Below are 23792 nucleotides of genomic sequence, written 5' to 3' on the forward strand. Positions count from 1 at the left end.
CAGTGGAGCTTTAATAGGGAGTGCGTTGAAATTATATATTGCTTTGGGTAGTATGGACATTTTGATAATGTTGATTCTTCCTAGCCATGAGCATGGTATGTTTTTCCATTTGTTAACATTTTCAGCTATTTCTTTTCTTAGAGTTTCATAGTTCTCTTTATAGAGATCTTTCACGTCTTTTGTTAGGTAAATTCCCAAATATTTCATCTTCTTTGGCACTACTGTGAATGGGATAGAGTCCTTAACTGCTTTTTCAATTTGACTGTTGTTGGTGTATATAAAGGCTACGGATTTATGAATGTTGATTTTGTAACCTGAGACGCTGCTGTATTCCTTGATCACTTCTAGGAGTTTTGTAGTAGAGTCCCTAGTGTTTTCCAGATACACAATCATATCATCTGCGAAGAGCGAGAGTTTGATCTCTTCTGACCCTATATGGATACCCTTGATGGCCTTTTCTTCCCTAATTGCGGTGGCTAAAACTTCCATTACAATGTTGAAAAGCAATGGAGACAATGGGCAGCCTTGTCTGGTTCCTGATCTGAGTGGAAATGATTCCAATTTAACTCCATTCAGTATGATATTGGCTGTGGGTTTGCTGTAGATAGCCTCTATCAGTTTAAGAAAAGTCCCTTCTAGACCAATTTTCTTGAGTGTTCTGATCATGAAGGGATGCTGGATATTATCAAAAGCTTTTTCTGCATCAATTGAGAGAATCATATGGTCTTTGTTTTTTAATTTGTTTATGTGCTGAATTACATTTATAGATTTACGTATATTGAACCAGCCTTGAGACCCTGGGATAAAACCAACTTGGTCATGATGTATAATTTGTTTGATGTGTTGCTGGATTCTGTTTGTTAGGATCTTGTTGAATATTTTTGCATCTATATTCATTAGTGATATTGGTCTATAATTTTCTTTTCTTGTTGGGTCTTTTCCTGGTTTGGGGATCAGGGTGATGTTTGCTTCATAGAACGTGTTGGGTAGTCTTCCTTCTTTTTCTACATTTTGGAACAGGTTGAGTAATATAGGTACTAATTCCTCTTTAAAGGTTTGGTAGAATTCTGACGTGAAACCATCTGGTCCCAGGCTTTTCTTTTTAGGGAGGTTTTGTATAGTTGATGCTATTTCTGAACTTGATATGGGTCTGTTCAACATTTCCACTTGATTCTGGTTAAGTCTTGGAAGGTGGCGTGCTTCCAAGTATCGGTCTATTTCCTTCAGATTTTCATATTTCTGAGAATAAAGTTTCTTGTAATATTCATTAAGGATTTTTTGGATTTCTGATGAGTCTGTGGTTATTTCGTCTTTGTAGTTTCTGATTGATGATATTAGAGATTTTACTCTTTTTTTCCTGATTAGGTTGGCCAGAGGTTTATCTATTTTATTGACCTTTTCAAAAAACCAGCTTTTTGATTTATTGATCTGTTGTATTATTCTTTTGTTTTCAATTTCATTTAATTCTGCTCTAATTTTGGTTATTTCTTTTCTTCTACTGGGTTTGGGGTTGGAATGTTCTTCCTTTTCCAGTTGCGTGAGATGTCCCATTAAGTTGTTAACTTCCTCTCTTTCCGTTCTCTTGAGGAAGGCTTGCAGTGCTATAAATTTCCCTCTTAGAACTGCCTTTGCAGTGTCCCAGAGGTTCTGATAGCTTGTGTCTTCATTGTCATTTTGTTCCAAAAAATTGGTGATTTCTTTCTTAATCTCATCTCTGACCCAGCTATCATTCAGCATAAGGTTATTTAACTTCCATGTTTTTGTATGGGTATGCAGATTCCTGTTGTTACTCAATTCAAGTTTTATTCCATGATGGTCCGATAAGATGCATGGAATAATTTCTATTCCTTTAAATTTACTGAGGTTAGACTTGTGACCTAAAATGTGATCAATTTTGGAGTAAGTTCCGTGGGCTGATGAGAAGTATGTGTATTCAGTTTTGTTGGGATGAAATGTTCTGTAGATGTCTGCTAAATCTAAATATTGGATGGTTAGGTTTAAATCTAAGGTTTCTTTGCTCAGCTTCTTTCTGGAGGATCGATCCAACACTGCCAAGGGAGTGTTGAAATCTCCAACGATTATGGAGCTGGAGGAAATCAAGTTGCTCATGTCTGTTAGAGTTTCTCTTATAAATTGAGGTGCATTCTGGTTGGGTGCATAGATATTAATAATTGAGATCTCGTCATATTGAGTATTACCCTTAACAAATATGAAGTGACCATTCTTGTCCTTCCTTACTTTTGATGGTTTAAAGCCTACTGTATCTGCAAATAAAATTGCAACACCTGCTTTTTTCTGATTACCATTTGCCTGAAATATGGATGACCATCCTTTCACCCTGAGTCTGTATTTGTCTTTTAAGTTGAGATGTGACTCTTGTATGCAACAAATATCTGGCTTGAGTTTTTGTATCCAGTCAGCTAACCTATGCCTCTTTAGAGGACAGTTTAAGCCATTCACATTGATGGAGAGTATTGATAAGTCTGGTGGAATTTTGGGTATCGAGTTTTTCAAAGGTCCAGTGGACATTTTTAATCCTTTCGCCAGTGTGGAAGTTGGAGTTTGATCCAAAGTTTCTGAGTGAGTTTACTTTTGTGGTATAGGATTGGGTTGGTCATTGTGGAGGATAGGTCTGAGAACATCCTGAAGAGCTGGTTTACTTATGGCAAATTTTTTCAACATATGAATGTCATTGAAGTATTTAATTTCTCCATCATAGATGAAACTCAGTTTAGCTGGATACAAGATCCTGGGTTGAAAGTTTTTTTGCTTTAGGAGATTAAAAGTTGATGACCAGCCTCTTCTTGCTTGAAAAGTTTCAGCAGAGAGATCTGCAGTTATTCTAATATTCTTACCTTTGTACGTTATAGTTTTCTTTCGCCGGGATGCTTTGAGAATCTTCTCTTTCATGTTAACTTTAGTGAAGCTAATTATGATATGTCTGGGAGATGGCTTATTGGGGTTGAATCGTGCTGGGGTTCTGAAGCTGTCTGCTATCTGAATTTCAGATTCTCTAGGCATGTCTGGAAAATTTTCTTTCATAATTTCATGTAGAAGGGCCTCTGTGCCCTTGGCAGCCACTTCATCGTTCTCCGAAATTCCTATAACCCTTATGTTGTGTTTTTTCGAATTATCTGAGAGTTCTCTGAGTGAGTGATCCGTTTTTGCTCTCCATTTCTCTTCCTCTTTGAGAGATTGGGAGCGTTCGAAGACTTTATCTTCAATGTCAGAAATCCTTTCTTCTGCTTGCTCCATTCTGTTACTGAGGGATTCTACTGTATTTTTCATATCTTTGAGGACTGTAAGTTCTTGTTTCAGTGTGTCTAAGTCTTTGGTGGTTTTGTCTTTAAATTCGTTAAATTCTTGAGACAATTTTTGAATTTCTCCTCGAATTCCTAATTCCATTTTATTAATCTTGTCTGCAAACCAAATTCTGAATTCGACTTCTGACATCTCAGCCAGTTGTTTATGAATGGGATCTTCAATCACATCTGCCGTATCTTTTCTTGGGGGGGTTGATCTATTCTGGTTATTCATGTTACCAGAGTTTTTCCGCTGATTCCGCCCCATGGTTTACTCCCTTTGGTTTTTCCCCTGGGGTTTTATCGAGGGCCCGTACAGTGTTGTGGCCTGAGAAACTGGGGCCCTGTCTGGTGTGGTGGAGCAAAGTGGTTCTGTCTTGTTTTCAGCTGGTTTCTGTTTGATCCTATTGCAACTTCTACTCTGGCTTGAAGTCTCAGCTGTGTGGAAAAATCAGCAATTAAGTCACCCCGCCTGCCCACCTCTGGCCCCAGTTGGAAAAGGAGAATCAAACCTTCCTACAATCGCACACCCAGGGCACCGCCTGAAAAGTCCTCAGTCTATTAGCCCAGTTCAAAAGGTCTGAATCAACTGTCTCAATCGGCACTTGTCTCGGGTGGAAGGGTTCAAGAGGTCTCTGGGAACTGGATCACAGGGGCCTGGTGACTCCTCTGACACAGCTCACCCCAGTGCAGCGTGGAGTCAGGAGGAGCCACCCAGCAAACAGAGCTGTCTGGGAAGGTTGACGTCTCCTTCCCCACTTTGCCCCTCCGTCGGACCCAGTCACTGGTATCTCTGCAGATGGCTAACCCAGTTGCCTGCAGTGAACAGACACTCCAGATGTTTGCACCTGTCTGAATCGCAAGGAAGTCTGCCAGGCCCCCGCAGACTGCCGCTATCTAGCAGGAGGAGATGGGGCCTGACATCTTTGAGTGTTTGATGCAGGTGATGGGAAGGAAGTGTTCACTCAGGCTTAGCCCCGTCCCTGATGGATGCTGCTAACAGAACAGAACAGAACAGACAACTTTGTGAGGTTCTGTCTCTGTTCCTGTCGTCGCCTACAGAAGACGGGCTGTTTTGAGTTCAAACGTCTTTGCTGTTGGAGAATTGCGTCTGAACACCTCTCTGGGTCGGCCCCGCCCTGGAAGCTTCCCGGGTTTGTGAGCTGAGTGGCCGGTGGCCTCCTCCAGTTGCCCAGGGAGACAGGGGGTGTGGTCTCAGAATATCCAGAAGTGAGCGTTCTGCCGTTAAAGAAAAAACGGCTGTTGATCTACCTCCAGGGAACTGCTGCTCTGGTGTGGGCACTCAGGCGACCCTTTTCTCCTCTGTCCCGCGCCCCAGAGTCAGCACTGAGCGGCCGCAGTTTGTGCTGGGTCCACACCCCTTAAGAGATCCCCCAAGAATCAGAACTCTTGGGGGATGGGCCCCCAGACCCCGATTGGGAGTGGGGCGGGGGGAAGCTAGAGTTTCATTCAGTTTCACGCAATACTACGGTCCGGGGAGGGCTCCTGCACTGCACCGCAGGGAAGTGCCGCCAAGGCTTGATTTCCCCTCAGCAGAGTGCCCTCTCCTCGCTCATGTATCCCAGAGTCAGCGCTGACCTGACGCAGCTCAGGCACCGTGCACTTCCCTCGAGAAATCACCCAAGGAGCTGAACTCCTGGGGGATAGGCCCTCAGACCCCGAGTGAGAGTAGGGGTTCTCAGCTCTCAGCGGGGAGGCCAGAGTCTTATTCAGTCTTGGGCCCCATATGCCCGGGGAGGGTTGGTGCACTGCACCGCAGGGAAGTGCCGCGAGGCGTGACTCCCCCTCAGCCCGGTGCCCTCTCCTCAGTCGCGCGCCTCAGAGTCAATGCTGACCAGTCGCAACTCGGGGACTGTCCACTCCCCTTGAGAAATCACCCAAGGATCCGAAGTCCTGGGGGACAGGCCTCCAGACCTCTGTGGGCGGGAGGGGAGCGCCGTGTATTCAGGGTTGCCGGCAAAGGATTCCCAAAGTTTTATTCAGCCCTATGTCCGGCAGGAGAACGCCATGGCACCCCAGTAGGGGAGGTAGGTCCAGTTTTTAGAAGGTCTCTCCCGTGGAGTGTAGTGGGAGGGCCTTTAATTTCTGCCCGTTTGTTCAATTGTGGGGCTCATGAGCCGGTCTCATGGGGGAGGGGGACTCCCGTCCGCTTGGTGGTGGATTTTGTACCTTTTGTTTGCGTCCTTGTGATCACAACTTGCCTCAGCGGTGTTGATGTGCGTTCTTCAGCCTTCTCTCTTGGTGAGGCTCAAGTCCACCAGGATACTTACTAAATTCCTGTCCCTTAACTCTCCTTCTGGACGGGAGCCTTTGTTGAAAGCTGGCTTCAGTCCGCCATCTTGTCTCTATCCCCCCCGTTCCCTTTGCTTCTTCATCAAAGATCAGTTGACTATTTTTATGTAGGTCTGGTTCTGGGCTCTCTGTTCTGTTCCACTGATCTGTTTGTCTATTCTTTTGTCAATACCAGAGGTTTTGATTAATATGGAGGCTGCCAAAAAAATGTATACACATTTTAAGAAAGGAAAAACTGCATTAAATCTATAATAATCAAGTCATGTTTGACTACTGCAATTATAAAAGATGCTCACTGTGACTTGTATTCATTTTTTGCTATTGGTATATATTGAGTATTGTAACTTTAAAATAGTTTTTCCTTTCTGAAAATGTGCATGCTTTTTTAGCACCCTTTGTGTGTATATGTTAGTATGTATGTGTATATATGTACGTGTGAATTATAATACCAAAAGAAATACTAGTGTCTGTAATAAAAAAAATAGCACAGAAAATAAACACCTTATGAGTATGGTGATGTCATTCATTATCCAGCCTAGGATACTTGAGAGTAAGAGTTGAAGAAAATAGGCAAAAGAATTAAAATTCTTACAATTTTTGAAAAATTGATGTATTGGACAAGCTTATTATATTGGTCAATTTATGAAACAGTTCTTGTTAAAAAAATAGCTTCAAAAATAAAATTCTAATAGAATTTTATTCAAAATGAACAATTTAAGACCCCAATCCAAAACAGTTAGGACGCTAGGATGATGGGAATAAAATGGAACTGTTCCAGGTACACAGGAAGTATGGTCACTCTACTTGTGAAGTCAGAAATAGATTTTATGTTCTGAGTCTTGAGGAATTGTTTCATCATCTTATCTTTTAAAATTTCATTTATTGGGCAAAGGCCTTGCTTTGCCCAATATTCTAAGGACTTTGAACTGTTAGTAGCATACGTGAGCTGATACTCTAGAGCAGTGGTTCTCAACATTCCTAATGCAGCGACCCTTTAATACAGTTCTTCATGTTGTGGTGACCCCCAACCATTAAATTATTTTTGTTGCTACTTCATAACCGTAATTTTGCTACTGTTATGATGTAATGTAAATATCTGGTATGCAGGATGGTCTTAGGTGACCCCTGTGAAAGGGTCATTCAACCCCCAAAGGGGTCACAACCCACAGATTGAGAACTGCTGCTCTAGAGGTTGTTACACAGACACATCATTTCTAAAGGTCATTTGTAATTCTAGCATTGTGTGCTCTGTCACTACCCCAGAAGGAGAGACTGCCTGACTCTAAACACACTCCAGAGCATGCTACCCTGTTTAAGGTGTGCTCCCAAAGATGCGCTAGGTCTTATTTTCAGGGGATGTCTTATCTTTCCTGTAAATAGGTCTTATTTTGGGGGGATGTCTTATTTTCGGGAGAACAGGGTAGGTGCATTCTGCCATTTGGGCTGATCTGAGATGTCTGGGTCCATCTTTAGAGAAGGAGATCTCATAAAAACCTTGAGGGAAAAAATTACATTTCTGTTAACTCTTTCAAAATTTTGAATTCAAGATCTTCAAAGTTGATGATTTCTTTTAATATAAAATATATGGTTAAGCTGATATGAGGCAAAAACAGAAACTGTTGGCCTCTGGTTCCCTGGGCAAACTGGAATCTGTATTTCCCATTAGTTCACAACTATTCTTGTCAGCCCTCTCCCTTAGTCATTTTTTATTTCTTCAAGTAATTGCTATACAGAAGAATAAAAGATGTTTCATGTCATTTTAGTATTTGATATCTTCATATTTCTTAATATGAAGTAGAAGAATAACTCCTTTAGATATACACAGATGTGCCTTAAACTTTAGGCATATTAATATCCCCTGATTTTCAAAATACCCAAATCACCTTATCCAGTTGGAAGAATATTGTGGAGCTTGCTGTCAGGATTAAGTGAGATATTCCAGGTCAAGTACATAGCACAGATATTAAATAATAGGTGGTCAATGAGTGGCAGCTATAGTTAATAGGGGGAAGAATAAAAGATTTCATGTAGGTGGGGCTGGCTTTGGAGAAAATTGTCACGTGAGCTCCTCTCACTTCTTCATACACATCACATCCACCATATTTTATTGCCAGTACTCTGGACTTTTATATGCCCTTTGCCTGCCCTTTATTCCTAGTCTAGCACCTTCAGTGCCTGGTTTATCTTAATCTCTTTTCTTCCACAACCCCCAGTCTTAAAACTTATGCTTTTGCTGCATGCTGTGTGTAACTCCGGAAAAGTTCTTATGTCATTTATGCCAAATGCTTAACATCATTTTCCCAGGCTAATCTAGCCATGAGGCATTTCCATTTTAATGAACATCAGCATCATAACCTAACCTACATAATAAAAGTACAAAACTTGAGTTGGAGGCATTAGCAATAGGGAAAGGACAGATAGAGAGACAGAGGACTCAACAATAGTAATAAAAATGAGGAGCTGCTAACTTTCACTGAGTGTCAACTCTACTTTACACTGTGCATCATATGCATTACCTCGTTTAATCCTGACAACTAATAAATTAGCTACTATTATTATTATTTATTTCTGGCAAGGAAAATGAAGCTTGGAGAGGTAAAATAAATTGCCCCAAATCATATATACATAGTAAACAGAGAAGACAGGTTTAGAGCTCAAGTCCACCTAACTTCACCATCATGTCTCTTATGCTATCACTTACAGGCTGAATTTCTGTCAAGGCAGGGATATACTTGTTTTTCTTATCATCATTTCCTAGAGCCTAGTACAGTGAATGGCAAATGGGAAGTAGTGAATTAAAAGTTGGTGAATGAATAAGTATCTACTCAACCCTCAATATCTTCTCCATTTACCTCGCCGGGATCACCTCATGCTTGGAGGCCTTGCTTTGCCCAATATTCTAAGAACTTCGAACTGTTAGTAGTTTCAGGTATACTTTTCTACTCCTTGACCTAGTGTCTCTGTCATCCTGTTTCCTCTACCTGCAATCCCTCACTTCCCCCAAATCTCTGAGCTAACTCTTACCCTGAGAGAGACAGCGCTCAAGTGTGCTCTTACTCCATGAAGCTCTGCATAAACCTGCATAACTCTTCTGCCAGTTTCTCCCTCAGTGTCCCCTTCTCTCTTTCCACCTTGGCCTGACCCAGCTAGGATTATTTCTGTGTCTCTTCCTCTAGACAGTGATGCTCTTTTTTTTTTTTTTCTTAAATAATAGCTGTGTACATTAATGTAATCATGGGGTACAATGTGCTGGCTATACAAATTGAAATATTTTCATCCAACTAGTTAACATAGCATTTTCTTAGTTATTGTACTAAGACATTTATATTCTACACTTAGTCAATTTCCTATGTACCCTTGTAAGATGCACCGTAGATGTGGTTCCACCAGTTACCCTCCCTCTACCCATCATCCCCTTGCCCTCCCATCCCTCTCCCTGTTCCTTCTTCTTGGGCCATAATTGGGTTATACTTTTCATATGAAAGCTGAGTACACTGGATACTTTTTCCTCTGTTCTTGAGATACGTTGCTAAGAAGAATATGTTCCAGCTCCATCCATATAAACAAGAAAGAGGCAAAGTCACCATCTTTCTTTAAGGCTGCATAATATTCCATGGTGTACATATACTACAATTTATTAATCCATTCATGGGTCAGTGGGCACTTGGGCTTCTTCCATGACTTAGCAATTATGAATTGGGCTGCAATAAACATTCTGGTACAAATATCTTTGTTATAATGTGAATTTTGGTCTTCCAGATATATACCTAGTAGAGGAACTATTGGATCGAATGGCAGGTCTTAGATAGTGGTGCTCTTGAGAGAAGATGTGTGATTTATTTTCCCCTTTATTTGTACCTTTTTCATCTCACATTTTTCTTTTTTTGTGAGGGATTCTTCTTGCCCAGCCTAGTTTATCAGTTCTTAGGTGTTTTTTTTTTTATATTTAGATATCTTTGATATTAAGTTATGTCCTCCAGTTGTTAAAATCTTAAAATTACAGTTGATAGTGTTTTTTTTCTGATTTAGTGAAACAAAAATAAAGGTTTCTTACTTCCTAAAATCAATGGCATCTTTTTTTTTAAATTTTTTTAATTATTGTTAAATCATAGCTGTGTACATTAGTGCAATCAAGAGGTACGATGTGCTGGTTTCATATACAATCTGAAATATTCTCATCAAACTGTTCAACATAGCCTTCATGGCATTTTCTTAGTTATTTAATGTAGACATTTGTATTCTGCATTTAGTAAGTTTTGCCTATACCCATTCAAAGATGCACCGTAGGTGTGGCCTCACCCATTACCCTCCCTCCACTCCAACCTCACCCCTCCCTTCCCCTCCCTTGGCCCTTTCCCCATATTCTTGTGTTATAGTTGGGTTATAGCCTTCATATGAAAGCTATAAATTAGCTTCATAGTAGGGCTGAGTATATTAGAACTTTTTCTTCCATTCTTGAGATACTTTGCTAAGAAGAATATGTTCCAGCTCCATCTATGTAAACATGAGAGAGGTAAAGTCTCCATCTTTCTTTAAGGATGCATAATAGTCCATGGTGTACATTCACCACAATTTGCTAGTCCATTTGTGGGTCAATGGGCACTTGGGCTTCTTCCATGACTTAGCAATTATGAATTGGGCTGCAATAAACATTCTGGTACAGATGTCTTTGTTATATTGTGATTTTTGATCTTCTGGGTACATACCTAGTAAAGGAATGATAGGATCGAATGGCAGGTCTATTTTTAGATCTCTAAGTATTCTACAAACATCCTTCCAAAAGGAACGTATTAGTGTGCATTATCACCAGCAGTGTAGAAGTGTGCCCTTTTCTCCACATCCATGCCAACATCTCTGGTTAGGATTTTGTTATGTGGGCTACTCTTACTGGGGTTAGGTGATATCTCAAAGTAGTTTTGATTTGCATTTCTCTGATGATTAAGGATGATGAGCTTTTTTTCATGTGTCTGTAGATCATGCATCTGTCTTCTTTAGAGAAGTTTCTCTTCAAGTCATTTGCCCACCCTGAGATGGGATCACTTGTTCTTTTCTTGTTAATAAGTTTGAATTCTCTGTGGATTCTGGTTATTAAATGTATATTGGAGGTATAACCTGCAAATATTTTCTCCCATTCTGAGGGCTGTCTGCTTGCTTTACTTACTATGTTCTTGGCTGTGCAGAAGCTTTTTACTTTGATCAGGTCCCGTTAATGTACTTTTGATACTGCTTCAATTGCCTGGGGAGTCCTCCTCATAAAATATTTACCCAGACCGATTCTTTCAAGAGTTTCCCCTGCACTTTTCTTCAAGTGTTTTTATAGTTTCATGTCTTAAGTTTAAACCTTTTATCCAGTGAGAGTTTTAGTTAATGGTGAAAGGTGTGGGTCCAGTTTCAGTCTTCTACAGGTTGCCTGCCAGTTCACCCAGCACCATTTGTTAAATAGGGAATCTTTTCCCCACTGAATGTTTTTAGGTTTGTCAAAGATCAAATAACGGTAAGTAGCTGGGTTCATCTCTTGGTTCTCTATTCTGTTCCAGACATCTACTTCTCCGTTTTTGTGCCAGTACCATGCTGTTTTGATCATTATTGATTTATAGTACAGTCTCAGGTCTAGTAGCATAATTCCTCCTGCTTTGTTTTTATTTCTGAGTAATGTTTTTGGCTATTTGAGTTTTTTTCTGATTCCATATAAAATGAAGTATTATTTTTTCAAGATGTTTAAAATATGAGAATAGAGCTTTAATAGGGATTGCATTAAAATTATATATTTCTATGTGTAATATAGATATTTTAACAATGTTGATTCTTCCCAGCCATAAGCATATTATGTTTTTCCATTTGTTAACATCTTCGGCTATTTCTTTTCTTAAAGTTTCATAGTTCTCTTTATAGAGATCTTGCACATCCTTTGTTAGGTAAAGTCCCAAATATTTCATATTCTTTGGCATTACTGTGAAATGAATAGAGTTTTTGACCATTTTTTGCGCTTGGCTTTTGTTGGTATATATAAAGGCTACAGATTTATGGGTGTTGATTTTGTAGCCTGAGACATTGCTGTATTTCTCGATCACTTCTAAAAGTTTGGTAGTCAAATTCCTGGTGTTTTCCACATATATGATCATATCATCTGCGAAGAGTGAAAGTTTGATCTCTTCTGACCCTATATGGATACCCTTGATCACCTTTTCTTCCCTAATTGCAATGGTTAAAACTTCCATTACAATGGTAAAGAGCAATAGAGACAATGGGCAAACTTTTCTGGTTCCTGATCTGAGTGGAAATGATTTCAATTTAACTCCATTCAATACGATATTGGCTGTGGGTTTGTTGTAGATGGCCTCTATCAGTTTAAGAAATGTCCCTTCTATACCAATTTCCCTTAGTGTTCTGATCATGAAGGGATGCTGGATATTATCAAAAGCTTTTTCTGCATCATTGAGAGAATCATCTGGTCTTTATTTTTTAGTTTTTTTTTTTTTTTTTTTTTTTTTTATGTGCTGAATTACATTTATAAATTGACATATATTGAACCAGCCTTGAGACCCTGGGATAAATCCCACTTGGTCATGGTATATAATTTTTTTTGATGTATTGTTGGATTCTGTTTGTTACGATCTTACTGAGTATTTTTGCATCAACATTCATTAGTGATATTGGTCTACAATTTTCTTTACTTGTTGGGTCTTTTGCTGGTTTAGGGATCAGAGTGATGTTTGCTTTGTAGAATGTGTTGGGTAGTATTCCTTCTTTTTCTATATTTTGGAAGAGGTTTAGTAATATAGGTACTAGTTCTTCTTTAAAGGTTTGGTAGAATTGTGATGTAAAACCATCTGGTCCTGGGCTCCTGGGCTTTTCTTTTGAGGGAGATTTTGTATAGTTGATGCTAATTCAGAACTTGATATAGGCCTGTTTAAAATTTCCACTTCATTCTGGCTAAGTCTTGCTAGGTGGCATACTTCCATGTATTGGTTGATTTCTTTCAGATTTTCATATTTCTGTGAGTAGAGTTGCTTGTAGTATTCGTTAAGGATTTTTTGAGTTTCTGAGGGGTCTGTTGTTATTTCATCTTTACCATTTCTGATTGATGAAATTAGAGATTTTACTCTTTTTTGCCTGGTTAGGTTGGCCTGGTTTATCTATTGTATTGATCTTTTCAAAAAACCAACTTTTCGATTTATTAATCTGTTGTATAATTCTTTTGTTTTCAATTTCATTTAATTCTGTTCTAATTTTGGTTATTTCTTTTCTTCTGCTGGATTTGGGGTTGGAATGTTCTTCCTTCTCCAGTTGCTTGAGATGTCCCATTAAGTTGTTAACTTCTTCTCTTTCCATTTTCTTGAGGAAGGCTTGTAGTGTTATCAATTTCCCTCTCAGGACTGCCTTTGCAGTATTCCAGAGGTTCTGATAATTCGTGTCTTCATTTTTGTTTTGTTCCAGAAATTGGTGATTTCCTTCTTAATCTCATCTATTACCCATGTATCTTTCAGCATAAGGTTGTTTAGCTTCCATGTTTTTGTATGGGTATGCAGATTCCTGTTGTTATTGAGTTTAACTTTTATTCCATGATGGTCTGAGAAGATGCAAGGAATAATTTCTATTTTTAAAAATTTACTGAGGTTAGATTTGTGGCCTAGGATGTGGTTGATTTTGGAGTATGTTCCATGGGCTGATGAGAAGATGTGTATTCATTTTTATTCGGATGAAATATTCTGTAGATATCTGTTAAATCCAGATGTTGAATGGTTAAGTTTAAAAAACTTAACAAATGCGAAGTGTCCATCCTTGTCCTTCCTTATTTTGGTTGGTTTAAAGCCTATTGTATCTACGAATAGGATTGCAATGCCTGCTTTTTTCTGCTTTCCATTTGCCTGGAATATAGATGACCATCCCTTCACCTTGAGTCTATGTTTATCTTTTAAGGTAAGATGAAATTCTTGTATGCAGCAGATATGTGGCTTGAGTTTTTGTATCCAGTCAGCCAACCTGTGCCTCTTTAGAGAACAATTTAAACTATTCACATTAATTGAGAATATTGATAACCCTTTCGAGAGTCCGGTGGACATTTTTAATCCTTTTGTGATTGTGGAAGTTGGAATTTGATCAAAAGTTTCTGAGTGGGTTTACTTTTGTGGTGAAGGATTACGCTGGTCTTTATGGAGGAAAGGTCTGAAAATATTCTGGAGAGCTGGTTTAGTTATGGCAAACTTGTTCAACATCTGAATGTCATTAAAGTATTTAATTTCTCCATCATAAATAAAACTCAGTTTAGCTTGGTTCAGGATCCTTGGTTGAAAATTATTTTGTTTTAGGAGATTAAAATTCGATGACCATTCTCTTCTAGCTAGAAAGTTTTCAGCAGAGAGATCTGCAGTTATTCTAATATTCTTCCCCTTTGTAGGTTATGATTTTCTTTCATCTGGCTGCTTTCAGAATTTTCTTCTTCATATTAACTTTAGTGAAATTGATTATGATGTGTCTGGGGGATGTTTTATTTGGGTTGAGTCATGCTGGAGTTCTGAAACTGTCTGCTATCTGAATTTCAGAATCTCTTGGCATGTCTGGAAAGTTCTCTTTCATAATCTCATGAAAAAGAGACTCTGTGCCTTGTGAAGCCATTTCATCTCTTTCAGGGATCCTTATAAGACGAATATTAGTTTTCTTTTAATTATCCCAGAGCTCTCTTAGAGAGTGATCTGTTTTTGCTCTCAATTTCTCTTCCTCTCTGAGAGTTTAGGAACGTTGGAAAGCTTTGTCTTCAATGTCAGAAATCTTTTCTTCTGCTTGTTCCATTCTGTTGATGAGGGATTCTACTGTTTGTCAGATCTTTGAGGGCTGCAACTTCTTGCCTCAATGTGTCAAAATCTTTGTTCATTTGGTCTTTGAATTCATTGAATTCTTGAGTCATCTTTTGGGTTATGCTTGGAATTCTAATTCGATCTTATTTGGTATCCAGATTCTGAATTCGATTTCTGATATCTCAGCTATTTGTTTGTGTATGGGTTCTTGTGGTGTGTCTGCCCCATTGTTCCTTTGTGGAGTTGTTCTACTCTGATTATTCATATTGCCAGAGTTTTTCCATTGATTTTGCCTTATGATTGTTTTTCACTGTTGCCTCCAGCCATCCTCAGAGTTGGGGAGGTGTCTCTTCAAGATTAGATCACAGGGGGATCACTCTATTGTTGCTGGATCTTTGTAGGGAGTGACCCTGTGTAGCTCCTCTGGGGCTGCCCCAGCTAGAGAGTTCTAGTTGTGGGAGCAGCTCCAGGGTGTGACACACCCAGATTTAGCAACGGGGCGGGGGTGGTACACACAGTTCTGGAAGTGCATGGTGCCCTGTGACTTTGGCACAGAGAGCCCAAAGCTCCAGCAGTCTCTGGCCAGGAGAAGGGCTCTGACAAAGGCAGGGAGGGCTCTGGAGGGTCCACGGCTACCAGAGTCCCTGGCAAGATGAGTGCACCACTGTGGAGGCAGGGAGGGTACTGTAGGTAGGACGTGGGGTATGCAGCTCCCAGAGTTCCTGGTCAGGGTGGGTAGAGGTCCAGAGGTGCGGGGTGTGGTATATGAGACCGCTTTAATGGAGGCCCGTGCAGATGCAGGGTGTGGTGTATGAGGCCGTGCAGCTGCCGTTGGAGATCCATCCCTGTTCCTCCTTGCCTCAGAAGCTGCCGCAGCTTGCCATCTCATCCGGTTTCCCCAGTGGCATCTTTTATTTAATGAAATATGATGGTAGATACTAAATAAAGATTAAATGTATTAATGGATGAATGAATGGCACTCATTAACGTCCTTAAATCACATTACTATTTGTGCTTAAAAACTAGCTGTTCTGCATCACAGAACAGGGAGACAGGTCATGACAGGGAGACAGTTGAACATTATTTTTCATTTATGCCATGCTTTCCTAGTAAAGGTAAGGCAGGTAATGAATCAGCACAAATTGTCCTTAATTATTTCTTGCTGGAATGGTGTGACCTATTCCATACGTTTATCTTCCAGGTGAAATTGATCTCCAAATTCTCTCCAAAGTCCAGGCTCAATACCCAGGAGTTCTTATCAACAATGAAGTTGTTGAGCCAAGTGCTGAACAAATTGCCAAATACAAAGGTACCTATGACTCATGGTTCTACACATCAAATTCTATACAAAATGACTTATCGGTGTAGAAGATTCTTTTGAATGGTTAATAATATAGTTAATGTAGTATGCTCTTTGCAAGCTTATTGGAAGAAAAACCTAATTATTTCTTGGCAGTCATGACTAAATATCTCCAAAAGTGAATAATGAATAATCAGACTCCTTTTTTCAATTGACTCTTCATCCATTCTACAGTTGTCACTGACTGTGGTTTTGGTGTTTATTCTTAGGGACATATGCACTGATTTTGAAAAATTTAAACAAAGTACTGGAAGAGCTTATATTCAGTGGATTACAGTACGAGTCAGCAAACTGTCTCTGAAAAGGGCCAAATAGTACATTTTTAGACTTAGAAGCCTGCATAGTCTCTGTCACAACTAATTGACTCTTCTTTGTGGCCCAAAGTTATCCATAGACAATATGTAAACTAATTAGCTGGGTATGTTTAAATAAAACTTTACTTATAAACACTGACATTTGAATTGTCTATTATTTTTCCATATGAAATATTCTCCTTTTGATTCTTTTCAACCATTTAAAAATGTAATGACATGATGCATGAATGACATGTTGTTTCAAAGTCAAGAAGTAGAATAATATATGCTTTCAGCTTGTGGTCCATACAGAAATAGGTGGCAGGCAAGATACAGCCCAAGGCTGTGGTTTTCTTATTCTTGAATTACATAAGTACACATATATCACCTATTTTATATTCACTTTCCATTATAAAACTCACCAGTTGATTCTCCATTAATACTAAGACATTATAATCTATGTCTTCCCAGTTTTCTTATAATTATTTTTTATTGACTCTTCCTTTCACCTCTAATTTCACTTAATTCTAGCAAAAAAAGAGGGATGTATTCTCTGATCTCCCAGAGGTACATAAAAAAAGAAAAATTGCTTTATATCTGTTATGTATATAACATTGATTGCACTAAAATTCTAAATGGAAGTGGGTTTCATATTTGCAATTAAGATTGATAGTTTGCTACCTCTTCTCTGTATGTTAGAGCTCGTATCCAAGACATCAAACCTCGAAAACATAAAGTTTGCTTGGCATAATGAGACATCATCAGAATACCAAAATAGAGTAATAGAGAAAAAAGAGCTTCAGAAGTGGGACTTTATTCATATGATTCAGGTAAGAAATATTTGTTACGATATCCACTCAGAAAGGAGATTCTTCAAGAATATGTATGAAGAATTCTTGCTATTTTAAAATTAAAAGAAAAATTAAAATCTTCTAATTTCTAATTTTATAAGTGACCATGATCTGTTCAAATAGAGGATAAAGATGTTGATAGTATTAAGCCAGTTTTCTTTACTCAAAATACTTTCCTAGTTATCAAATTTTAAAAATGTCAGCTTAATTCATTTTTTTTTTAGCATTGAAAGTTTGTATATAGATTTGAGGATGATAGTGTGGTAACAGATCCTACATGTTTCTCCTGTAGCTCTAATGGACCAGTTGGAGCAATGTCCTATAGTTTTTCTGAAAGATGTAGTTGGATGGATATACCTCCCAGAGAGTTTCTCAGTTCTCTCATGTTTGCCTGTAGGTGGCCTGGGTAGTGGACATATGGCCAAAAGGGCAGGTTAGATGATGCCCAGATCAATAAAATTTTCCTTCCTTGGTCCGGAGCCAACAAGCTAACTCATGCATATCTTAGAGGGGTGGTGACTGTTGAGCAGATGGCCTGGGCTGGATTTTCAGGGTCACATATTTCTGAATAGCAAGCATAAATACTGTGATGTGTATTGACTTTAGAAGTTAGCTACCAGCAAGAGATGTATATATTTTGAAAATGCCACTTGATTAACAATACAACACATTTTTCTTCCCATAGTTCACAAACATAGTCACTTCAAAAGAATAAACTTGCAGGAAATCAAAGGAAGAAATGAATCCATGTTGACATGTTGATATATCCAGGCAATTCCCTCTCTGCTCCCTTAGCTGACATCTTTTGCCTAGCAGGGAGGACTTCACATTGCCCAGCAACCCAGGATGTTTCTCTAGTAGATTTGCTTTCTTCCTTACTTCCTCATGTAACTATTTCATAATTCTCCTCTCTTCTTAGTCCTCCTGCAATGTGTCCCCAACCACTCATTTTGAACAAATGACTCCACTTTATACTGTCATGAGAAGAAAGAAACCATCACATGGAAACTCAGCCTTTCATCTCCTAAACTTACAAACAGCTGCATTTGCGTTCATCATTTCCTTCTTCCATGGCTTTACAAAACTTCCTCTGATCAAAGTCACTCCCTCCCTTAACTCCTTGGATCCCACTGTCCTGTTTTAAATGTGGTTTCAGGGATCAGCTCCTTTCCTCTCAAAACTTCCATGTTTGTTCATTTTACAACTCTATTTCTTTTGGCATCATTCTCTTAGTTCCCTCTCCCTCTCTGTCTGTCCCCCTTTTTTTCTGTTCAGTGTCTGTTTTTTCATTGCCCCTAATAGTTCTAATGCTCTCATGATGTTTTTTCAACTTAATAGTTACTATCAACCTGGAAAATGTCACTTTCTCATGGAGAGAAATTTAGGTTATCTGCAATGGCCACTTCCTCATTTTCAGTCAAGTTATATCATAGATTGTTAACTATCTTATGGAAAAGCTGTATTTGGTTACCTGTCTGTGGTCCTTGTGATAGACAGGGGAGAGTGTGGCCCCTGAAGCACCAACAGCCACGTGCAGGTCTATTATATGTCATTTATTCATGTGAAAGAGGCATCGTTTAAAATATTTTTCCTTTATGCAATGAATTCTTTTATAAGCATGCTACAATGAATTTTGCATTCTTGTCCAAGAGAGATGAAGATGAGATATAAGAAATGTCTCTGGGGGTGGAGGTCAGAGATACAACCCATTAGGGAAAATTTCACATGGCCTGTGCAAAATTCCAAGCTTTATGTGTTAGGTGGAAAGGCTTGCACTTCACTAGGGAGTGGTCTAGAATTATTAAAATTAAATGGGCTGACCCCTAACCCTGTGACCAAGTGCTTAACCTCATGCTTTATCTAATCCTATTTCTTAGAGAATGTCTCAATCTCAGAGTCTGTCACATTTTTCTATAATTTTCAAAAAGCATCTGTGAGCATATGGAGAAGCCAGTGCAAAGGGCTTAATTTTAAAGCAACGTTCCATGAAATAGGGTTTGTTTTTATGGTGCTGGAACCATTTTCTCCCAGAAGAACTGCAATTCACAAATTATAGGCTAGGCATAGGATCAATGTCCTCCTGTGGGTTGGTGACTAAGTGTCTGCAGCTATAAATGTCTGTGTTATAGGAGCTAGAAAGAGTAGATTTTAAACCATTTGATTCTAGTTGAGCAAATACTATAGTTTTCCCTTTCTGAAAATATTTTCTCACATTATTTTTCTATCTCTTGAAACCTTCAAATTTTAAATTTCTTAAGTGTTTTGTTGGGTAAAAATCTGCTCAGCTAGAAAATCAAACTTTCTAGTATTTCATCCAAACAGTAAAGACTTCAACATAGAAAGTGTCTTGTTTTTCCTTTTCCTCCTTTTTAGATGCTGTATTATGTAAAAGACATCCCAGCTACCTTGAAATTCTTCCATAGTCTCTTAGGTGCCAGTGCTAAGATTCTTATTATTCTTGTGTCAGGTAAGTTATTTTAATTCATTCTAAATTTTAAAATAGCAATAGTGTACATGTGCATAGATTTATGTGTTTAAAGGAAATTGGTATGTTTGGTGTTCATTATGCAATTCTTGCCATTGCTTCTGATCATAGTCAATTATTTTTCATAGCATTGGGAACTTTCAATTTAGGAGATGTAGTGGAATTAAACATCTATTTATTTCTTTCTCTTGAAAAATATGTCTTTGTCTTCTATATATAAGTTCCTTTTATATAATTTAGAGTAAGTGTAACTGATAAAACTTTTTGAACGAGACTAAAAGTAGTTAATATTTATATGTACCTACTTTATGTCCCTTGAGTGTCTCTTTTCCCTCTGTGATGTTTATTAGTAAGTAAATATAGGTTTAAATATTTTAGATCCCATCATATTTGATTAATATGCATGCCTAGAGCCATTATCAACTTCCTTCATTGTAGTTTTTCTCAAATACCTATCAAGAAGAGTTCACTTTTTTGTTTTATGGTATTGTTTTATTTTCCAAAGGAAGCATTTGATTAGGTCATGTTGCTTCCAGGGATCTCGTGAGGACCATACAGAGGACACAAATAGACATATCTAGAAAATGAAACATCGACATTGTTGAGGTCAGCATGTATTACTTCTTCAATTAAGCAGTCCTTATGGACTGGCCACCAGTGCTAAATGGATTGATTCTAAATACACAATAGTCTTTGTCATCCCAAGTTTACACCAGAGCACAATCTCAAAAACCAGATGTCATAAAATTTGTTTGTTCTTAAACACAAGGAATAGCTTTAATGATGGCAAACATAGTTGTTGACTATAATCCTGTGTTTGGCAATAAAGAGCTCCTGTGCACACCTTTTCCTCATGGGAACATTTTAATATAGTATTTTTATCTCCAGTTAGTTACAAATAATCATGTGTGTTGGAGTGGTCAGGCATCCCATTTTTAGAAGGGCTTGTAGAAACTAGACCCTTTGTGCTAACCGCTCTCTGAGCTACTTGGGTAAAGCAGCATGCTACATTAGAATTTCAAAGTGAACTTAGTTATCAAAATCATTGGTGGCTTATTTTTGATCTGCATCAATAGTACAAAAAGTATCGTAGACAGAAATTCATCTAGAATTCAAATATATGTGATTTTAGAATACGTTTCATCTCAACAGAAGATCCACTGTTTTATTTATGTTTGGCTTATTCTAAAATATTTTCAGAAGTTAAATATTTGAGTGACAGAAGGCAGCTTTCTATGGAACTCTATCTACCAATAGAAAAAGCCTATGGTTTAGAAGTGTCATTTGGAGTCTACATGCAACTGAGAATTGACCAGGTGCCCTTATGGATATAGCATTCTACTGGCTGCATCATGAATGTGTTAATTTAATCCATGGTTTATTGACATCAGGAAATGTGAAAACCAAAATAGACCCAGTGAAATGTATAATGATACCTGGAGCAAGAATGCTGAGGTACTTATAGCTGCGTGAACTTGATCTCTGCATGCCAGTTTATTCAAGGGCTATTTCTGAATAATCATAGTACATTATATTACATGTATTGTGTATGTGGCTTATAAATATCATCTATATATCTTCATGGGGAAAAATTAAAAGAAGGAGGGCAAAGAATCAAAATGTAATTTAATTCATGTATTTGATAGTGGAAATATTTTATTCACTTCCAGGATAAGCCGTTCATAATTCTTTATTATTGTTTATAGTACAGGAGATGGCTGTTCCAAAGAGGAAAACATTGGTAATAGACACTGTTCCTAGATATAAGAATGCAAGAAATAACAGTTGTCTATTTATTAAGGGGACCTGACACCTTCTTTCTTTACCATATATACTTCTTAGATGAGGTTTGCACACCACATCCATTTACTTCTAAAAGAAGAACTACTTAGCAAAAGGAGAAAATAGGTTTAGTTATTTTATCATGGATTTTCCCTTCTCCCTCTCCTGAGGCTAAAAAAATGACTTTTGCCTGTATTTATCAGAAGTATTACAGAGATTAATTTTAAATGAAACACCTTTCCCAATATAGTTTACTTTGCAATTGAAGATTCTACCTGAAAAGAGAAATAGAATAGTCAAATAATCTTGATCACTGTTGTCAATTTAGTTGAACTGGAAAGTGTGCAGGTTCCCCCTGTCTTATGGGCTCTCACAACTGTTAAAAATCTAGATTATAAGAACCATCATCCCAAGTAACTTGCCTAGTCCATCTCCCTCCCACACTTTACTCCTAAAGACTCCTGGGGGTCATGCTTACATGCTTCTGATGGGTGCTGGCCACTGCTGGCTCCAGATTTCTGCTCCCAGTTCAACTTCCTCCAGATCTTGCATGTGTTGCAGTTGCCTTTTCTCATCCTGTTCCCTGTGGCCCCAAGCACGGACATAGCTCTACCTTCTTCATTCTGCAAAGTATCATTCGTTGCCTTTGGGAGATGTTAGGACCTAAGGGGAGAAAAAAAGACCAAAGGGCAAAATTCAGCATTAAAGTCATACATCCACCTTCTTTCCCACCTTTCTCTTGCTCAGCCTAGCCCACTTCTCTTAGAGCTACTCTCACAACTTCTCTCAGACCTCAGTGCTGGATGCCAGCTCCTCACTTGCCTGCTCTAGCCCTGTTCTAGAGCAGTTAAAATCTCTTTCACTCTATCCCTGTCACCTGGGTAAACAAACCTATGTATCCATGAACATGTCTTAACAAATTTCCCTGAGATGCATTCTGTTGCCTTCCAGTGTGTAAGACTAGTTTTTCCTTTAAAAAAAAAAAAAAGTAATAATTGCTTTGTTGTAATAATATACCCAGTAAAAATATGTGGGTCAGCCTTTAGAAAAATAGACCAAACCTAGCTTCCAAAGTTGGAAACAAATTTAAGCATAAGAAATTTCCAGTAGGAATTTTTGTATCAATATTAGCAAACGTGTAGGAATGAGCCACATTATTACTAGTCATCATTGTCATTTTCCAGATATTTGCAAAGATTTTGACACATAGACAATAAACAATACATGTGCTTTATGAACTGAATACTTGTTTATTATTTCTACCTTCTGACATTAAAAGTATAATTAGCTCTGAATATCCATCAAAAAAAGAGAAATGGCACCCAGTCATAGCACTGACACCAGCAAATTTTCTGCAATTGTGTTTGGTTCTTTTTTCTATGCCAAGTTAGAAATAATAATAATGATAACAAAACCTCTCTTCAACCACAAAAATGCGTATTTTCTTATAAAATCTAGTTTGCAAGCTGACTTTTATTTGAGAAGACAATCTGCTATCTTTGAAATGAAAGATTCTTTAATACATACTCAAAAACCTTACTTTTAAAATTGAACTGAGGTTTTATTTATTTATTTATTTTTGCTTCATTCCAATTTTACTTTCTCCTAAAGCATATCCTATAGTTACTCCTTCCTTTTCTGAAATACTAATATATCATCAATTATCCTAGGCTATTTACTACTTACCATTTCCTCTCTTGGTAATCTCTTATGTTGAGTTAAATCTCAGAACTTTAGCTTAAACTATAGTTGAGAACCAAGGGTCTTTAAACACTCTATAATTACATGCAAACTGTGCGCATGTGTATCATTCATGTATTTTTCTGGAGAGTTAATTACTTTCATTTGATCATCAAAGTGACCTGGGAACCCAAAAAACCTCAAGACATTGACATCTTCACTTTTAATTCTGAAAATACATAGAAAAATATAGGTTCTGCTTTAAATTGCTTTGGCCAAGTCCAGTGTAATTTCCTATCGCTTCGGCAATGTTTACTATGTGTCTGTCATTGCCCTAAGTGCTTTTGCTTTATCAGTTAATTCTTACAGCAATTTTATGAATATATTATCATTCCTGTTTTACGGAATGATACGGAATGAGACACGGGTTTGTAAAGCTAATTAGAGAGAAAGACAGGCTTCATACTTTGTTAGTCGGGTTTCCAAGACCCATGCTCTCAATTACTGCCCCATGCTGACTGTATAGAACAAGCATTAGAAGGTCCGTACATCAAAGCTCATTATTATTATTACATAGATTTCTCAACGGCAGGTTTGATTTTTCAGTCTCAGGATTATAACCAATGGAAATAAACTAGCAAACAAAATCATTTATTTTATAAGTACTAATTACACATCTGCCCTGTGCTTACCATTGTGCAATAATTCACTTAAATCATCTAATTTCATGCTTGCTGTTGCATGCAAGGTAAGTATGATATTCCCATTTTACAGGTGAGAAAACTGAAGTTATGAGAGGCTAAATAATAAAGCTTATTTCACACACACATGATCTTAGCCAAAAGGCCGAGAAGTGATAATAAAGCTTATTTCATTTATAAAGTGCCAGAAGAGTTCTACCCATCTCTCTCTCTCTCATGTACTAGTGCAT

At 38.1% G+C, this 23792-nt stretch overlaps 1 protein-coding gene across 1 annotated transcript in view; it reads left to right on the forward strand.

Annotated features, from left to right (window-relative positions):
* Window positions 1–23792, forward strand: part of HNMT (histamine N-methyltransferase) — a 60716-nt gene that overhangs the window by 34473 nt on the left and 2451 nt on the right. The window contains exons 4-6 of the mRNA XM_053597825.1: window positions 15612–15719; window positions 16763–16893; window positions 19288–19381. Of these exons, the coding sequence (XP_053453800.1) occupies window positions 15612–15719; window positions 16763–16893; window positions 19288–19381 (333 nt within the window). The remainder of the gene's footprint in view (window positions 1–15611; window positions 15720–16762; window positions 16894–19287; window positions 19382–23792) is intronic.

This window comes from Nycticebus coucang, chromosome 7, assembly GCF_027406575.1.
Source record: "Nycticebus coucang isolate mNycCou1 chromosome 7, mNycCou1.pri, whole genome shotgun sequence".
In the NCBI taxonomy this organism is placed as follows: domain Eukaryota; kingdom Metazoa; phylum Chordata; class Mammalia; order Primates; family Lorisidae; genus Nycticebus; species Nycticebus coucang.